Source organism: Pyrenophora tritici-repentis, chromosome 8, assembly GCF_003171515.1.
Source record: "Pyrenophora tritici-repentis strain M4 chromosome 8, whole genome shotgun sequence".
Classification (NCBI taxonomy): Eukaryota; Fungi; Ascomycota; class Dothideomycetes; order Pleosporales; family Pleosporaceae; genus Pyrenophora; species Pyrenophora tritici-repentis.
The window spans coordinates 1,880,740-1,895,026 of record NC_089397.1 but is presented as its reverse complement, the minus strand read 5'-3'; the positions used below and the strand labels follow the sequence as shown (position 1 = coordinate 1,895,026).

Here is a 14,287-nt window from a genome sequence, read left to right as displayed (position 1 = left end):
GCCAAGACGCGCTAGCGCAGTCACCCTGACGCAGTTGCGTTTCTACACTGCAGAATAGCCAGCAAACAGAGCAAGTGCGACTTGTCTCATTTACGGGACGACTGATGATGGTTTTTGTTGCAATTTCCAGCATGTGCGCATTGCATCTAGAGCCATGAGGCCATTGAAGAAGGTGTTTTTGAGTCCTTGATGCTCACCAATGTTTTCCGTACCAACCGTTTCTCGCTGTGTTCACGTCTACATCTTACTTCTTCCACAGCAACCAAACATTTTTCAAAGGCGGCCTTGGAAGGAAACCGGGTCGATACATACGCCGCGTCAATGCTCGATGTTTTGGCCTGCAGTCATCCCGCCAAGCAGCAAACATCAGCACAACAACAACCTGAGACCCAGTACAGCAACAATCCAAGCCTCTGGGTAGATCCCTAAAACGAGCAGTCTTTTTGTTCTTTGGGCGGAAATACCTTCTGTGCAGCGATACCTGTCTCGCTGTTGACGTGTCTTAACAGTCTCTACCTTTCTCGTCGCCCACTCAATAATGTCTGCGTCCAATAAGCTCTGCCTCTTCACTTTTCATTCTAAGCACCATAGCAGTCACCACCGCCCTTTCTACAACTCACCGAACCAGGTATCGTCATTGGAATATCTGCGCAAAAGACGCGAGTCGCACGTATCAATCTGGATGGAGGCAATGGGGATACCTTAGGTCTTGGTGACCAAGAAAGAAAGGCTGTTGTCGCAACATCTGGCTTTCATGTCGAGGATATACCAGCGTGGCTACTACGCGACTCATTCTCGATGCTATGATTGATCGCATGTTTGTTTTGGCCGGGCGTCCGATAATGTAGACATGTTGTTGGAAGGGTCCGTTTCGTGGCGTTTGCATGTAGCTTCGTACCGCGAACAAAAAGCTTGGTGAGGCGAAGCTCTTTTCTGCCGAGATGTGGAAGCTTATGACAACTCACCCAGAGTGCGCAACACGAGAAATCCCTACATGGCGCGACCAAGCTATCTCTTTCCTATAATCTTTGATGATGGTTGGGAGGTATTTAGCATGACGTCATTCAATCAACGAGAGGGGAGGCAACCGGAGACTTTGAAAGTTGAGACAAGGTGGCCTTTCGAGCACAACGTCTTAAAGTGAAAAGCTACAAGTTTGGAGCAAGTGTTGCATGTCAGACCACTGCGGAGCCGCGGACGCCAAACTGTCCGTCTGATGTGTTGCAGTGACAGTCGTGGGTCGTGCGTTCGTCTCCAAGTCCCACCTGCACCCAAGATTGGTCTCCACTGCAACCCCACTGTTCGCAAGCTCCAAGCCATAGGCCCCTGCTCTCGCGCTCCTTACCCATCGAATATGTTACGTTTTCGAATTCGGGCGGTGACATGCAAAAAAAAGATAAGAGTAACTATTCAAAGTGCAGTGATAACAAAGTACGCCTGATGCAATTGTCATGCCATGAAATTTGCAAGCGAATTTGGACGTTGAATTAGAGTCGCGAAACGTTTCGGCCCTGCTCAAAAGGCTGCGTCGCAATGGGGGATGGTGTAGTGTGTCGCTTTGGTTGACAGCAGGCGGCGGCGGCACGCAGACTCAGCACCAAACTGCCGACCGACCCCGGAATCCCCGGATTACCTACAAATTCTCGGTGTCTGTGTCAGTCATCCCCAGAACGAACCCCAGAAACGTTCTTCCCATGGCTACCCAGAAGCATCGCGCAAACCATCGGCGGGTAACCAACAAGGCTAAGCCTTCTAGTTCAGTTTCCAGAAGCTTGTCCGCCGTCCTGGGCAACGCCGGAGTTGAGCCTCTTTCCCCACATTTGCCGGCTTTCCTCGGCTCAGAAACTAAAAACCTCACTCCGCTCATCGGACCGCGCTTGAACACACCGGTTTCTGGCCAGTGCCCATGGCGCAACACTGTTAGAACCGAAGCAATGCGCTCAAGCGTCATCTGTTCGAGTCAAGCGAAATTCGCTGCAACCATCAAGGCAAAACCAAGGACACAACTTCCCCCGCCTTTGCTGTTACATAACGATAATTGGTTCCCCAGACTTTTCCACGCATGCTTTGACAGGGGGGCTGGTGGCCTGCCGCCGTGCATGATCGTCCCACACACCATGGATAAGGATTTGGCCACCGCCGCTTGGGTAAGCCCGCACTAGCAACTGTCAAATCGCGCCGGACCATAGCACCGCATTTGAAAAATCTGCCATGGAAACTACCTCGTGCGCTCTAGCTGCCTGATTCGAGTCGTCGCGAGGTTGCGCCTTGTATATATATATATATAATCTTCTGGTGTCCCCGTCTTGTGTAAAGTCAAGATTGGTGTTACCGGCAAGCCAACCCTTCCTTCTTTCATATTACTCATCATGCCGAACCACCAGCTGGCTGACGAGAAGCCCGAGGCTGTGCCGTATGGCTATGAGGAGACTAATGTTGGTTTCGAAGAGCCGTTTGTGCATGGCGCTGCTACTGTTGGCGGTGAGACTGGTCGCGGAGGAGATACTCACCGTGGACTGAAGAGTAGACATATTCAGTTCCTGTAAGTTTGCGCCGTTTGCGTATATTCAAATCGCATGCTTACCTTGAAACAGCGCGCTTGGTGGCGCCATTGGAACTGGTCTCTTCATCGGATCTGGATCGATTCTTGCTCTGGTCGGCCCTGCGCCGCTGTTCATGGCATACCTTTCTATGATGCTCGTCGTCTACAGCGTCATGAACAACTTGGCTGAAATCGTCACCTATCTTCCCATGCGCGGCATCACCATCCCGTACTTTGTCAAGCGCTTCGTAGACCCCAGCTTGGCCTTTGCCGTAGGATGGAACTATTGGTACGCGTACGCCATTCTTGTGGCTGCCGAAGCGACTGCTGGCGCCATTCTGCTCGACTACTGGGAGACGCCTGTTCACAACGCCGTTTGGATCACCATCTTCCTCGTCGTCGTCCTGTTCCTCAACATTGTCGCAGTCGAAGTCTTTGGTGAAGCCGAGTTCTGGTTCGCGTCCATCAAGTTCCTGACCATCATCGGCCTCATCATTCTCGGACTTGTCATCATGCTCGGAGGCAGTCCAAACGATCAGGGAAGGCTAGGCTTTAGGTACTGGAACAAGCCCGGCGCATTCAAACCCTACATTGTGGAAAGCAACTCTGGAAAGTTCCTGGCCTACTGGACCGCCTTTGTCCGCGCTGGTTTCGCCTTCATCACCTCTCCCGAGTTGATTGCGCTCTCTGCAGGTGAAACCATTGCACCTCGCCGCAACATCCCCAAGGCCGCCGGTCGCTTCATATACCGTCTCGCCATCTTCTACGGCCTCGGCTCCTTCATCATCGGCGTCATCGTCCCCTCAGATGACCCCCGCCTCCTGAGCGGCAGCTCCAACGCCTCAGCCTCCCCCTTCGTCATCGGCATCCAGCGCGCCGGCATCGCAGGCCTCAACCACGTGGTCAACGCCGCAGTGCTAACATCCGCCTGGTCCGCCGGCAACGCCTTCCTCTTCTCGGGCTCGCGCGTCCTCTACGGCATGGCCCTCAACGGCGAAGCACCCAAAATCTTCGGCCGCACAAGCAAAAAAGGCGTCCCCTACGTCGCCGTCCTCGCCACCTGGGCAATCGGCCTGCTCGCCTACCTAAACGTTTCAAACACGGGTGCGCGCGTGTTTCTCTGGTTCTCAAACATCTCCACCATCTCCGGCTTCATAGCTTGGATCGTGGTGATGATTACGTATATCCGGTTCCGCAAGGCGATGGTGTTTAACAACCTGCTTCACACGCTTCCCTACCGCACGCCGTTTCAACCCTACCTCACGTATTTCGTCCTCGGCATCATCTCCCTGCTCACCCTCACGAATGGCTTCCAGGTGTTTGTGCCGAGGAATTGGTCCGTTTCAGACTTTCTGGCTGCGTACATTACTCTTCCCATCTTTTTGGTGCTGTACTTTGGCCACAAGGCGTATTTTAGGACGGCATTTGCTATCAAGACTGAGCATATTGATGTTACGACGGGTGTAAGGGAGATGAATGAATTGTGCAAGGATGATATTTCTAGTGCGCCCGTGGCGAAGAATTGGGCGCAGAAGGTTTGGTTTTGGATTGCGTAGGTGGTTGTTGTGGTGGTTATCATGGGTTTGGGTATTATGATGCGGGGTTTATGATAGCGTATTGATATTCAATTTTCTCATTCTAATGAATGGTTTTTTGGGTTATTATGGGCTGTGAGACGTGAGCTTTTGGGCAATGGAATTAACTCGCTTTATTGGCTTGTCCTTTGATGGTGATGCGGAGCCGGTGAGCTAAGTTAGTTTTGTTGTGGAAGGGTCCACGTTTTGTAGACTATGATCTTTATTTTATGTACAACTTGCAGATTCGTAGTCGTGAAGGTGATTCACGCATGCGTTGAAGGTGTAGTGTCAATCGCTGTAGCGCTGTTTCTCTCGTGAGAGTTTGGTGTAGTTGTGTATGTATAACGTTTTTATTGTTTTTTATTGGAACAAGGTCCCTCTAGTAGTATGACTACTATGGATAACCGAGTGGGAGGAGGGACAAGGCGGGGTGGCTGCAACGTATTGTATTGACTATCGTATTATGTGTCCTTCTCTCAGGCTGTTGTGGTGGATGCCATTGCCCACCGGGCAGTGCCTGCCACACCAGCACATCATGTGACCCCCAAGCACCTTCTATCTGGACTGAACCCAGATATTCTCAACATTTTTGTTGATTCTGGAATTAGGCTTTGGTCACGTGGTTCAATGCGTGCTCGCTTCCAACATCTTGCAAATGTTTCCGAATTTGTGTATCAAGGGATGCGAGACATCAATCCTATACATTAGAATTGCTGTATCCGTGATTAAACATACTTGGTTGGTTGTTGGAAGGTCTATAGCACTAGTGCTGAAAGGAAATAACGATAACTAGGAATGCATTCTGTTCGGTGATGGTGATTGATTTATTACGAACACAGCTGCTACGAAGGTATACCTAAGCTCTGCGCAAGGTGGGCCGAAGTCGGGCCGAAGTGTCCAGCAGCCGACGTCTCTACCGATACTCACGATCCGACACTGGAAGTCTTTTCTTTCTGGGTAGCTAGTAACTCTGCTTGTATCGGTAGTGACAGTATGTGTTGATGGTAACTGTGTGTAGCATCAACCATCAAAGCTTGTCGGCCTCTGCACCCATCCCTCTACTCGGACTGTCAGCTTATTGCCGTCAATAAAGCGTTCAAGAGCGCGGTTTGGCGATGCCTTGGTGAAGGCGTCTGCAGGATTGTCTTCACCATTGATCCAGCGGATCTCCGTGATCTCGCGACGCTCATATGATTGGCGCAGCGCCATGATGTCGATCATGAGACGCTTTTCCTTCGTCGTCCCAAGCTTTACTAGGCACTCGTACAAGGAGTACGAGTCTGTACAGATAACCAAGGGAATTGCAGGTAGTCTAAGTCGTTCTGTAACTATCCTCAGCGCGGTTGCAACTGCAATGCCTATGTCAAAGCCGTTGACCATGCCGTAGATCTCTGAGGCCAGTACGCTCCGTGTGATGCGCTTGCATTTTGTAGAGCTGTAGTGGATCACGTTGCCCTGTATTGTGAAGGTGTTCACGTCAATAGACTCGTTGACGAGCATAAGGACAAAGCCTAGCTGTGAGCTGAGGTCCTTGTTGTTGGCAAAGGAGCCATCCACAAAGACCATCAACTTGGCCTCCATAAGATTGACAGTGACGTAGCGCAGGCCACGATCGAGATTCTCCATCTGCCATTTCAGGCGTTTGTTGAGTGCCTTGATGTCCTCGTCTGATGGTTGCTGAGCTTGAGCAGCGACGGACAGGTCAAATGACGCCTCTGGTTGGCATGTTGATGCGATGTACGCTCCGCGGGCGCGCTGCTCGGTGTACTGTTGCGCGCGGTCGGGTGCCCCGATATCCACAAGCCTGATCCTTCCTCCTTGTCCTTTCTGCCTAAGGGTCAAGACTCTGCTGGCGTCCATCGTGAGTGTACATCCATTGAAGTCTAACTGCACTTCTGGTGTCAGCCTTGCTTTTGGCTTTGACCTGAACTCTGCCTTCTGGATCTTCTTCTCTTCACGTGACGAGAACGCTGGTGTCCCGAGCATGAGAGTGTCGTCTGTCTGCATGCCAACGATGCCGAAGATGCCTGCGTCGTCGCTGTTCGTGATCAATAGGCATGGGTCGTACGTCGATGTTGCCATGTCCAGTTCCTTGCAATGGTGTCCGTGATACGTTGTCCACCAGTGGACTCCTGCCTCAGCGATTCCATACAGCGGCTTGATCACATGGAGTAGCGTGCCTTCTGGATATCGATGGACTAGCTCAGTAGGAAGATGTGCGAGTATCGTCCTCTTCAGGGTTGTCTGCGCCTGGGGATACGCCTGCGTAATGTCACGGAGCTCGATGTTCATTCCGCGTTGTACCATCTCGGGCGCCAGCGACATAATCAGGCGCTGGCTACATCGCTGTATGGTTGGAGATTGCGTCAGAATAGTCTCCTTGCCGTGGTCCTGGTAGCCTTGGATAACTAGGCGGGATTTCTCATAGGGCTTGGTTGTCTTTCCCTTGACCTCACGTACTAGGCGTGACTTGAAGATCCGGATCTTGCTGTGTAGCCTCTCGTCGTATTGCTCAAATTTAAAGACTCCACGACCTACGAGGTCGCTGATCTCTTGGTCATCAGACGCTTCAAAGGGGGCGCCTGAGGTTGTGATCACTCCATCGTTTCGTAGCTTGATAGCTAGCTCAAGATCGTCCTGCTCCTTCTTGGTGATGTACGCGTGCGCCTTCCGCTTGTTCTTTGACCCTGGAGGGCGGCCTCTCCTGCGTGGTTGCACTGCCGGTGGTACTGCTACCGGCTCATGCGGCTCATTCGGCGCGTGTGGCGCATCGGGGTCGCTCCAAAGGTGGTCCGGTCTGTAGTATGGCTTGACGACAGTGGATCTGAATGTCGTTGGACCATTGACCATGTCAACAGTGACGTTGTGGCCATCTGTACTGGCGATCTTGTACGGGCCATTCCAGCCATCACTCTCTCTCCATACTAAGACTTCGCTCTGGAGTGGGAGCGCGAGCATGTCTGCAGTGGCTGGTCCATTGCGGGTGTTCAAGGCGTCTGCAACTTGGTGCTCTGCCGTGATCTTGCGTAGGGCTTTCGTCGCCTTTTGAATAGCCTCGCTGCGCTTGACCATTGACGGGGATGGCGGTGACTCTGCAGTCATTCGTGGGTACGCTCCAAAGACCAGTAGCGTCGGGACTAGTCCATCGGGGCCAGCAGTATCGTTGACAGCCTTCACAGCCATCTGGAGAATCGCGTCGTCGGACATAGTGTCAGTGAGTTCTGCATAGAGTATGTCCCATGCGCGGCGTAGAGGTGCATGGTACCTCTCAGTTTTGCCGATAGACCAGTGCGCCTCCGTAGGTACTTGCTTGCATGTGACTCCCATGATCTTTGCTTCTGCGCGGAACTCTGTGCTTGCAAAGTTAGTGCCTGCGTCATGCGTGATAATGTCTGGTGGTCCTTGATACGTGTCGATCCATAGTATCCGCAGTGCTTGCCATGTTTCTTTAGCTGAGATAGCGCTAAGGAACCTCGCGCCTTGAAACGCTGTTGAGGAATCGACCACATGCAGTACAGGTTTGTTGCTCAGGTACATCACATCCACCAGGATCTCATAGTTGAAGTGGTGATCATCCTTGAGAGTGAATTTGAATCGGCGCGGTGCGGAGCTGTGGAGCTGGCAGTGGTGGCAGAACTTAGTGACTTCTTCTAGGGTTCTTTCTTCGAAGTCGTTATGGCCAGCATCCTTTAAGAGCTTGACAAGTCGCGTGACAGCTGGGTGTCCAAATCGTCGATGGAGCCGTCGCAACTCTGTCTCTGTCAGGAACACAGTTGCTCTCTCTCTTTTGTTCAGATGGAACCAAGGATGTCCCCATTTGCGAATTACAGGGATGTGTACGTCACCCTGGACTAGCTCATCTGTGGTGTTGTTAAAGTAGACCTTTAACCTGTCCATGTCTGCAAGGCACAATAAGAATGGTGTAGGTGCGTCAAGCACCTCAAAGTTGATCGTCCCAATGTCTGTAGAGACCTGTGCAGTGCCAATAGATGACGTAGCCTCGCCCTTGCCGAATTTGATAGATGCCTTTCCTGCTGTAGACGTATCCATCCTAACTGTAGGATCTTCCCTTGTGAGTGCAAGGTACTGCTCCTTGCCAACTGTGGATACGTTGGCAGCGCCTGTATCCGGTAGGATCCCTTGGTACACAGATCTTGTGTAGCGGTCTTCAAGCAGGAACTGTGACGCTGGCGCTGATGGCGCGTCTTGGCGGTATACGTCGTCGCCAGAGATGTGGTGCAAGAACGCCTGATCTGCAAGGCATTGCTCCGTGAAAAACTGCTGTTCAAGGTATGCTTCCGCGACGTCGTCATCGTCGTCATCCTCGCAGTCTTCCTCCTCTCTCCAGCCTCTCTGATTGTACTGGCTAGTGTGCTCGATCCCTTCGTATTCTGCAAGATGTACGGAGAAGTCCTTGGGGCTGTGTACCTGTAAAGTATAGCGTAGAGAAGAACTGTGTACGGGCAGCCTTGCGCTCTTCGTCTGTGTGGTTGGTAGACCAGCATCCTTCCTTCTGGCAAACAAAGCATTTCTTCCTCCAGCGTGGCTTGAATCCTCGTCCGTTGTCGTCGCGCTGCTCGCCTCCTCGATATGCTCCTCTGGATCCGCCTCTGAATCCTCCTCCACCTCGAGATCCACCTCGGATTCTTCTATTGCCGTTGTATCGGCGATCTAAGTAATATTGGTCCTCTGTGACCATCTGGGCAGTGTGTTGCCGTGCAAGGTGTGTCTCAACTGCAGAACGTAGGTCTGAGAAGAGTCCTTCACAGATTGTGGCTGGTTTGAACAGTGCCATCTCAAGCTCTGGTACTCCTCGGCAGGCATTGATGACAGTGGTACGTAGGGCATCCTCGCCCTCAAAGTTCTTGCCAAGGGCACGCTGGCATAGCTGCAGCTTGTCAAGCAGGATCTGCAGAACCTCGTGTAGTCCCTTGTCGGGGTTCTCTGTGCGGGTGCGAGCGAAGGTTGTAGTCGTCCAGTCTGTGTAGTAGTGCTGGTGATGGACGTCATGGTCGAAGTGGTTTTTGATTGCCATGTACGCATCAGCAAAGCTGTCATCTCTCTCTACAACCTGTATGTAGAATGTCTCTGCACGTCCGGTAAGGATACGGGGAAACACTGCGTGAAACTGCTCTTCTTGGATATCTACCTGCCAGCAGATGCTGAAGAAGATCTTGATCTTATCGTCTAGGAGATCGTACGCATTCCCTGTATACTTGTTGCTATTGTCCCATAGCTTAGAGAACTGCGTGATCGTATTAGCGTCGAGTCGATCGTTGCGGGACCATCGCGGCGGTAGCGTCTTGTACGGGTCGTATGGTAGTTCGGGTGGTCTGTTAGGGACGCGGTTCGTTGGCTGTTGCGGAAATGGCGTGACTTCGCGATATGCAGTCGCTGGCGGCCGTGTCTGTAGTTGCGCACGCCCTTGTTGCGGCTGCGCGGCCTGCTCCCACAGTTGTCGATGCTGAGGCCCTTCTAGCGTACCGCTCATGTGTAGCGGCTGTTGTGGCTCTATTGTTTGGGAACGGCTCTGGACGCCTTGTCTCACTCTATACTGCTCTTGTTGCTCGCCCTGCGACGGTCGTTGTAATTGCGACGGCTGTGGTACTTGCGGTGGCTGTTGTAATTGCGGCGGTTGTTGTAATTGCGGCGGTTGTTGTAATTGCGGCGGTTGTTGTACTTGCGGTGGTTGTTGTACAGCTGGATAGACTGTGTGCTGAGTGTCCTGTTGGCGTTTATTGCTCTGCTGGCGCTGGTACGCTTCGGACTGTTGGTCGAATTTCATGGCTCGAAACTCTGCTGGTTCCCATTCAAGAGTATTCTCTATACCTAGAATGTTGTAGAGAGAGTCCGCCACCCTGGCGTGATTGTTGCCAGTGTATACTCCCCGGTGTCGTAGCACACTCTTAAGAGACCTTAGTGTACCACGCTCAACCTTGCTAAATAGCTCCTTCGTCCATCCTTCAAAGTCCCATTTGTAGTCAATGAAGAGGTCATCGTCCCAGGCCATTGACACATTGTAGTCGTGGATAGCTTTAGCGACCCACGTTGTTGCGTGTGTCTCGTTTGCGTCCGCCGGTGCGGGTACGCCCCAGAGAGCTGTATTGATGACCTTGAGTGCAACTGTGTATGGACAGTTTTCCATAAGTTGTTCCGCGGTAAATTTGGCCCATGGTGAGTCTAAGAGGTGTTCTGATTGCTCATTCTGTAGTTGATTCTGAGCTTCAGCAGAGTCTGCAGAGCTTATTTCGCTTTGGTTATCCGCCATCTTGCTAGCGGGTGTTGACGCGTTGTCGGTGTTGTTGTCTCGCTGGTTAGTCGTGCCAGCGCTTGTTGTTGTACGTGATCGGATCGTCCGGAGACGCTCGTACGGTTGAGTTGTATTGCGTTGCTGACGCGCTCTGTGTTCGCGGATTAGGCTAAACCAGCAGCTGTAGAGGGAGGTTAAGAGTGCTTCGTGTTATCTCTGCCTCGCTCTGTTCTTAGCACAGAATCTTCTCCCGGGAGTATAACGTCGTGCGTCAGGGAGTTCGTCGAAGATGCGGTCTGTCTCTTCTACCTTGCTGTCTGTGATCGCCTTAAGCAATCACTGATCAGTGTTGGAAGGTCTATAGCACTAGTGCTGAAAGGAAATAACGATAACTAGGAATGCATTCTGTTCGGTGATGGTGATTGATTTATTACGAACACAGCTGCTACGAAGGTATACCTAAGCTCTGCGCAAGGTGGGCCGAAGTCGGGCCGAAGTGTCCAGCAGCCGACGTCTCTACCGATACTCACGATCCGACATTGGTAGATATATTCTAGCACCTTTCGCTAACGTTTCTTTAGAGGGAAAGAACAGATTTGGAATCTATATGGGTGCTATGTTCTAGTGTGCTAAACATTAGTGCTTTTTGTATCGCGTACATGGCTAAGTGAGAGTAAATCATAGTCGGACAGCATTGGAAGCTTTCGGCGAGTCACGCGGGATGCTTCTCCAGTTTTTCTGGCACGTCAGAAAGCCATGTTGGCAGAGAAGAAGTAGTCGAACAAGGCTGGAAAGGCTCCTTGGTAATCACGTGACCTATTCATTCTGATCACGAGTTGACGCCCGCTGCTTCCGAGCATCTGGCAGTTTCCAGTGACAACTGCAGACGTCTGTCGTTACAACTCGACGGAATCGCGGGGCATACGGAGATTTGGACTTGCGGTCAAGGAAGCGACAACGCGCTGTCGAGTGATATCATGAGCCTCAATCCTTCTGTACATGGGTGTCAATTGGCAAGGCTGAGAACTGCAACGAAGCGGTGTATGCGACCACAGTGACCAATCCTACCCGGCCAACAACCAAAACACACAAGACTTACAGATTGGCGCGTCCAAGAATTGTTGCTGAAAGGTATTATTAGAGTTCTGTTTGTCTGATGGTTGTCTGCGCTGTTCATCCAAGCCGATGGATCCGTTCTGGCTGTAGCGATATACCAGCATCTTCTACACCGGTATGATGGTGGTATTTACGGTGCTCTTCCTAGTGCAGGGCTTCTCATCCAGTTGTCATGGAGATCATACCGAAAGGAGGCGTCGTCGTGGGTGCTCAGCTCTGATAGACGCCGTCAGTCTGCCTAACAGCTGTCGCACAACATGTACTGCTGCGCGCCAGAGTCATCTGATAACGCGACAGCGTATCAGTGGCACGGCGGTATGGTAGCGAATTGAGGCCAGCCCCGTACAGCCGGGCCCTTGATCGCGCTGCAACCGCTACTTGGGTGTCTTGCGACCTCGCGATGCACGCGCGCCATGTTTTGACCAGTCGGCAGTCGCCATGAGTAAGTGTCAATGATGAAAAGTGAGATCGTGATGATTGTTTGGTATAGCGGGGTCGATGGGTTTTCGCGGCTTCCTCGGGCGATTTCAAGGCTCGCTTGTTGATCAGCAAGAGCCCCAAGCTCGAAAGCTGCTTCCCTCTTAGCCACGAACCTTGATTCTTCGTTGCGCCTCTCGAGACCATGATACATTCCCGACATACCTGCGCGAGAGGGCCGAGCCATGTCTGAGATGGTGTGCCAACGCCCAGCTTCTCACAAACCGTGTACTGGGGGCGTATGCCCGCACACCATCTCGAATCCTTCGTCGTTGACACTCTACAGCACAGCCGGCTGAAAGCAATGACAGCGCGAAAGCGGCAAGCCTTGACTAGTCAACAGCATTAGTCGCAGCTGTACTTTGCATGCGGTTCTCTCAGTCGATGGTCTCATTGCTGAGACTATCAGCGGATTTGGAGTTGCATGACCGGTGAATGGACTTCCTGGAGCGGGTTGCGGAATCGGTCTCTGGCGGTGTGGTGAAGCTTCGTCCGTTGGATCACCCAATCCTGGGGTGTGCATATGCAGCCTTTCATTGCGACATTCTGTAATGGAGGGTCTGTCTGACAGCGCATGTTGAAGCTGACGATGCGAAAAGACTGGCAAGGAGCCTCTGGTGATCGAATGGGGGCCATGTTCCCGCGGGTGACTGGGACACATTAATACAGCCGTCGGTTTCCCAGCTTGAGCAAAAATTTACTTCCCAATTACGCCGTGTTCTTTTTGAGGGTCACGCCGCTTTGCTATCCAATCCTCCGCAATGATGAACAATCTCAGCTCTAATCCCGCTCGCAACCCACCTTCCACAAAGGACCGCATTATGGCGATGCGCAGTCACGATAAGCTCTTCGAGATGATTGCAAACGTTCCTCGAGCCGCAGTGCATGAAAGGTTTAGCAAGGAATTCCAAACGACCATCGCGTATATGGAAAGCAAAGTCCATCGGTGTGCGCGAGCTTACCAGCTGTTTCTTGAGGAGAATTCAAAAGCTGGAATGAGTCCACAAGAGCATGATTACGCAAGTGTGATGGAACCCCTGGTCGACGCTCTTCTTCGCTTCGGTGTGTACAAATTAGTTGCCGCGTCCCAATAATGGCTAACGAGTTCGGAAGATGATGTTGCAAAGGCCGCAAAGAGGATGAGCTCGGTTCATCCACCCTCAAAGCTCTACATGGAATGGTATCGCACATATAGCCGAGTTGACGAGCTTAATATGCGCGCCGCCAACGGGGAAATGGCTTCGATGTATGGTCAGGAGGGAAAACCTATACCGTCCCATCTAGCCGCCCTTCATGACGATGGCCTAGATCCCACGACGCGGTTCGTGTTGAATTTTGTCATTAATCCACTAAACAACCACATCGGCTGGCCGTCCAAAACCGTCTTGCGATGGATACCAGCGTATCTGCGTGGAAACTGGATTGGAAAGAACGACGAGGAAGCCGCAAACTCGAACGACGATACTGGAAATACCAAAGCAGAGTATAGCTACGACTTCGTCTCGGTCGAGACTCTCCGCGGCATTTCCAGGGCCTTCGTCTACGTGTTAGCGATATTGCTACTAATTGCTCCAATCGCCATCTTCAACAGCATCGAGAACCAAACGCAGCGGATTGTGATCATGCCGTTTTTCTGTCTACTTATCGTTGCTTCGGCAGGGGGGATGGGTTCTGAAACAATGCCTGTGTTCATGATGGTGATTGCGTAAGTCTGCGAATCGTTACTGTCTCTTGCTCATGCAAGTACTAAAGAGAAAACAGATACTTCCAGACGATGGTGTTTTTTGTCGGCATTACAAGCGAGTAACATGACGCTCAGTGAGCTGTGTTGTGGTTGAAGTGGAGGATGCGAGGTCGAGCCGAGCGGTGAACGCGTCCACCCTTGACTAAGACTAAAAGAGACTAGGGGCATCAGGTGCTCCTGCAGCATCAAGTACGTTCGCGAGTCATTGATAACCTTAGCACCCCACAGAAATCACGATCATAGTACCACAGGCTCAATCCAAATCAACTTGCAATCATTTGCTATCCTTCCACTTCTGATTACGCTTTGTCCTTACATAAAGCTTCTTCAGTGACTACGAGACAGAACTACCATAAAAGCGTCGCGACATAATTAACAGCCAACTCTATAAAATGATGCATGGTGCCACGCCGTGACGGCTCGCCGCTTGAGTAACAGCAACTGTGCGAGGCTAGCCGTCTTTCGTGTAAGTCTCATCGCTCCTAGAGCACTAGAAGCAACGGCCTGAGAATAGGCAACCCTTCATTATCCCTCCAGGGTAACTCATGCTGTTGGCTTCTTCCCAGGTCTATCAGGCGTCC

The 14,287-nt window shown here is 51.7% G+C and overlaps 4 protein-coding genes across 4 annotated transcripts; 2 read left to right on the top strand and 2 right to left on the bottom strand.

Annotated features, from left to right (window-relative positions):
* Positions 1-2,369: 2,369 nt before the first annotated feature.
* PtrM4_141910 (LysP, Amino acid transporter) lies at positions 2,370-4,098 on the top strand (the record flags this gene model as incomplete). Its single annotated transcript, XM_001937810.2, has 2 exons — positions 2,370-2,542; positions 2,595-4,098. 2 exons carry the CDS (start codon positions 2,370-2,372, stop codon positions 4,096-4,098), a joined length of 1,677 nt encoding a protein of 558 aa, XP_001937845.2.
* Positions 4,099-5,139: 1,041 nt separating this feature from the next.
* On the bottom strand, positions 5,140-8,169 carry PtrM4_141900 (uncharacterized protein; the record flags this gene model as incomplete). The annotated part of the gene is made up of 1 exon (XM_001937811.2): positions 5,140-8,169. The coding sequence occupies one exon, from the start codon at positions 8,167-8,169 to the stop codon at positions 5,140-5,142; it is 3,030 nt and encodes a 1,009-aa protein (XP_001937846.2).
* A 316-nt stretch (positions 8,170-8,485) lies between these two features.
* Positions 8,486-10,387, bottom strand: PtrM4_141890 (Med15 multi-domain protein; the record flags this gene model as incomplete). Its single annotated transcript, XM_066109537.1, has 1 exon — positions 8,486-10,387. One exon carries the CDS (start codon positions 10,385-10,387, stop codon positions 8,486-8,488), a length of 1,902 nt encoding a protein of 633 aa, XP_065960459.1.
* Positions 10,388-12,723: 2,336 nt separating this feature from the next.
* Positions 12,724-13,671, top strand: PtrM4_141880 (uncharacterized protein; the record flags this gene model as incomplete). The annotated part of the gene is made up of 2 exons (XM_066109536.1): positions 12,724-13,024; positions 13,076-13,671. 2 exons carry the CDS (start codon positions 12,724-12,726, stop codon positions 13,669-13,671), a joined length of 897 nt encoding a protein of 298 aa, XP_065960458.1.
* Positions 13,672-14,287: the final 616 nt, after the last annotated feature.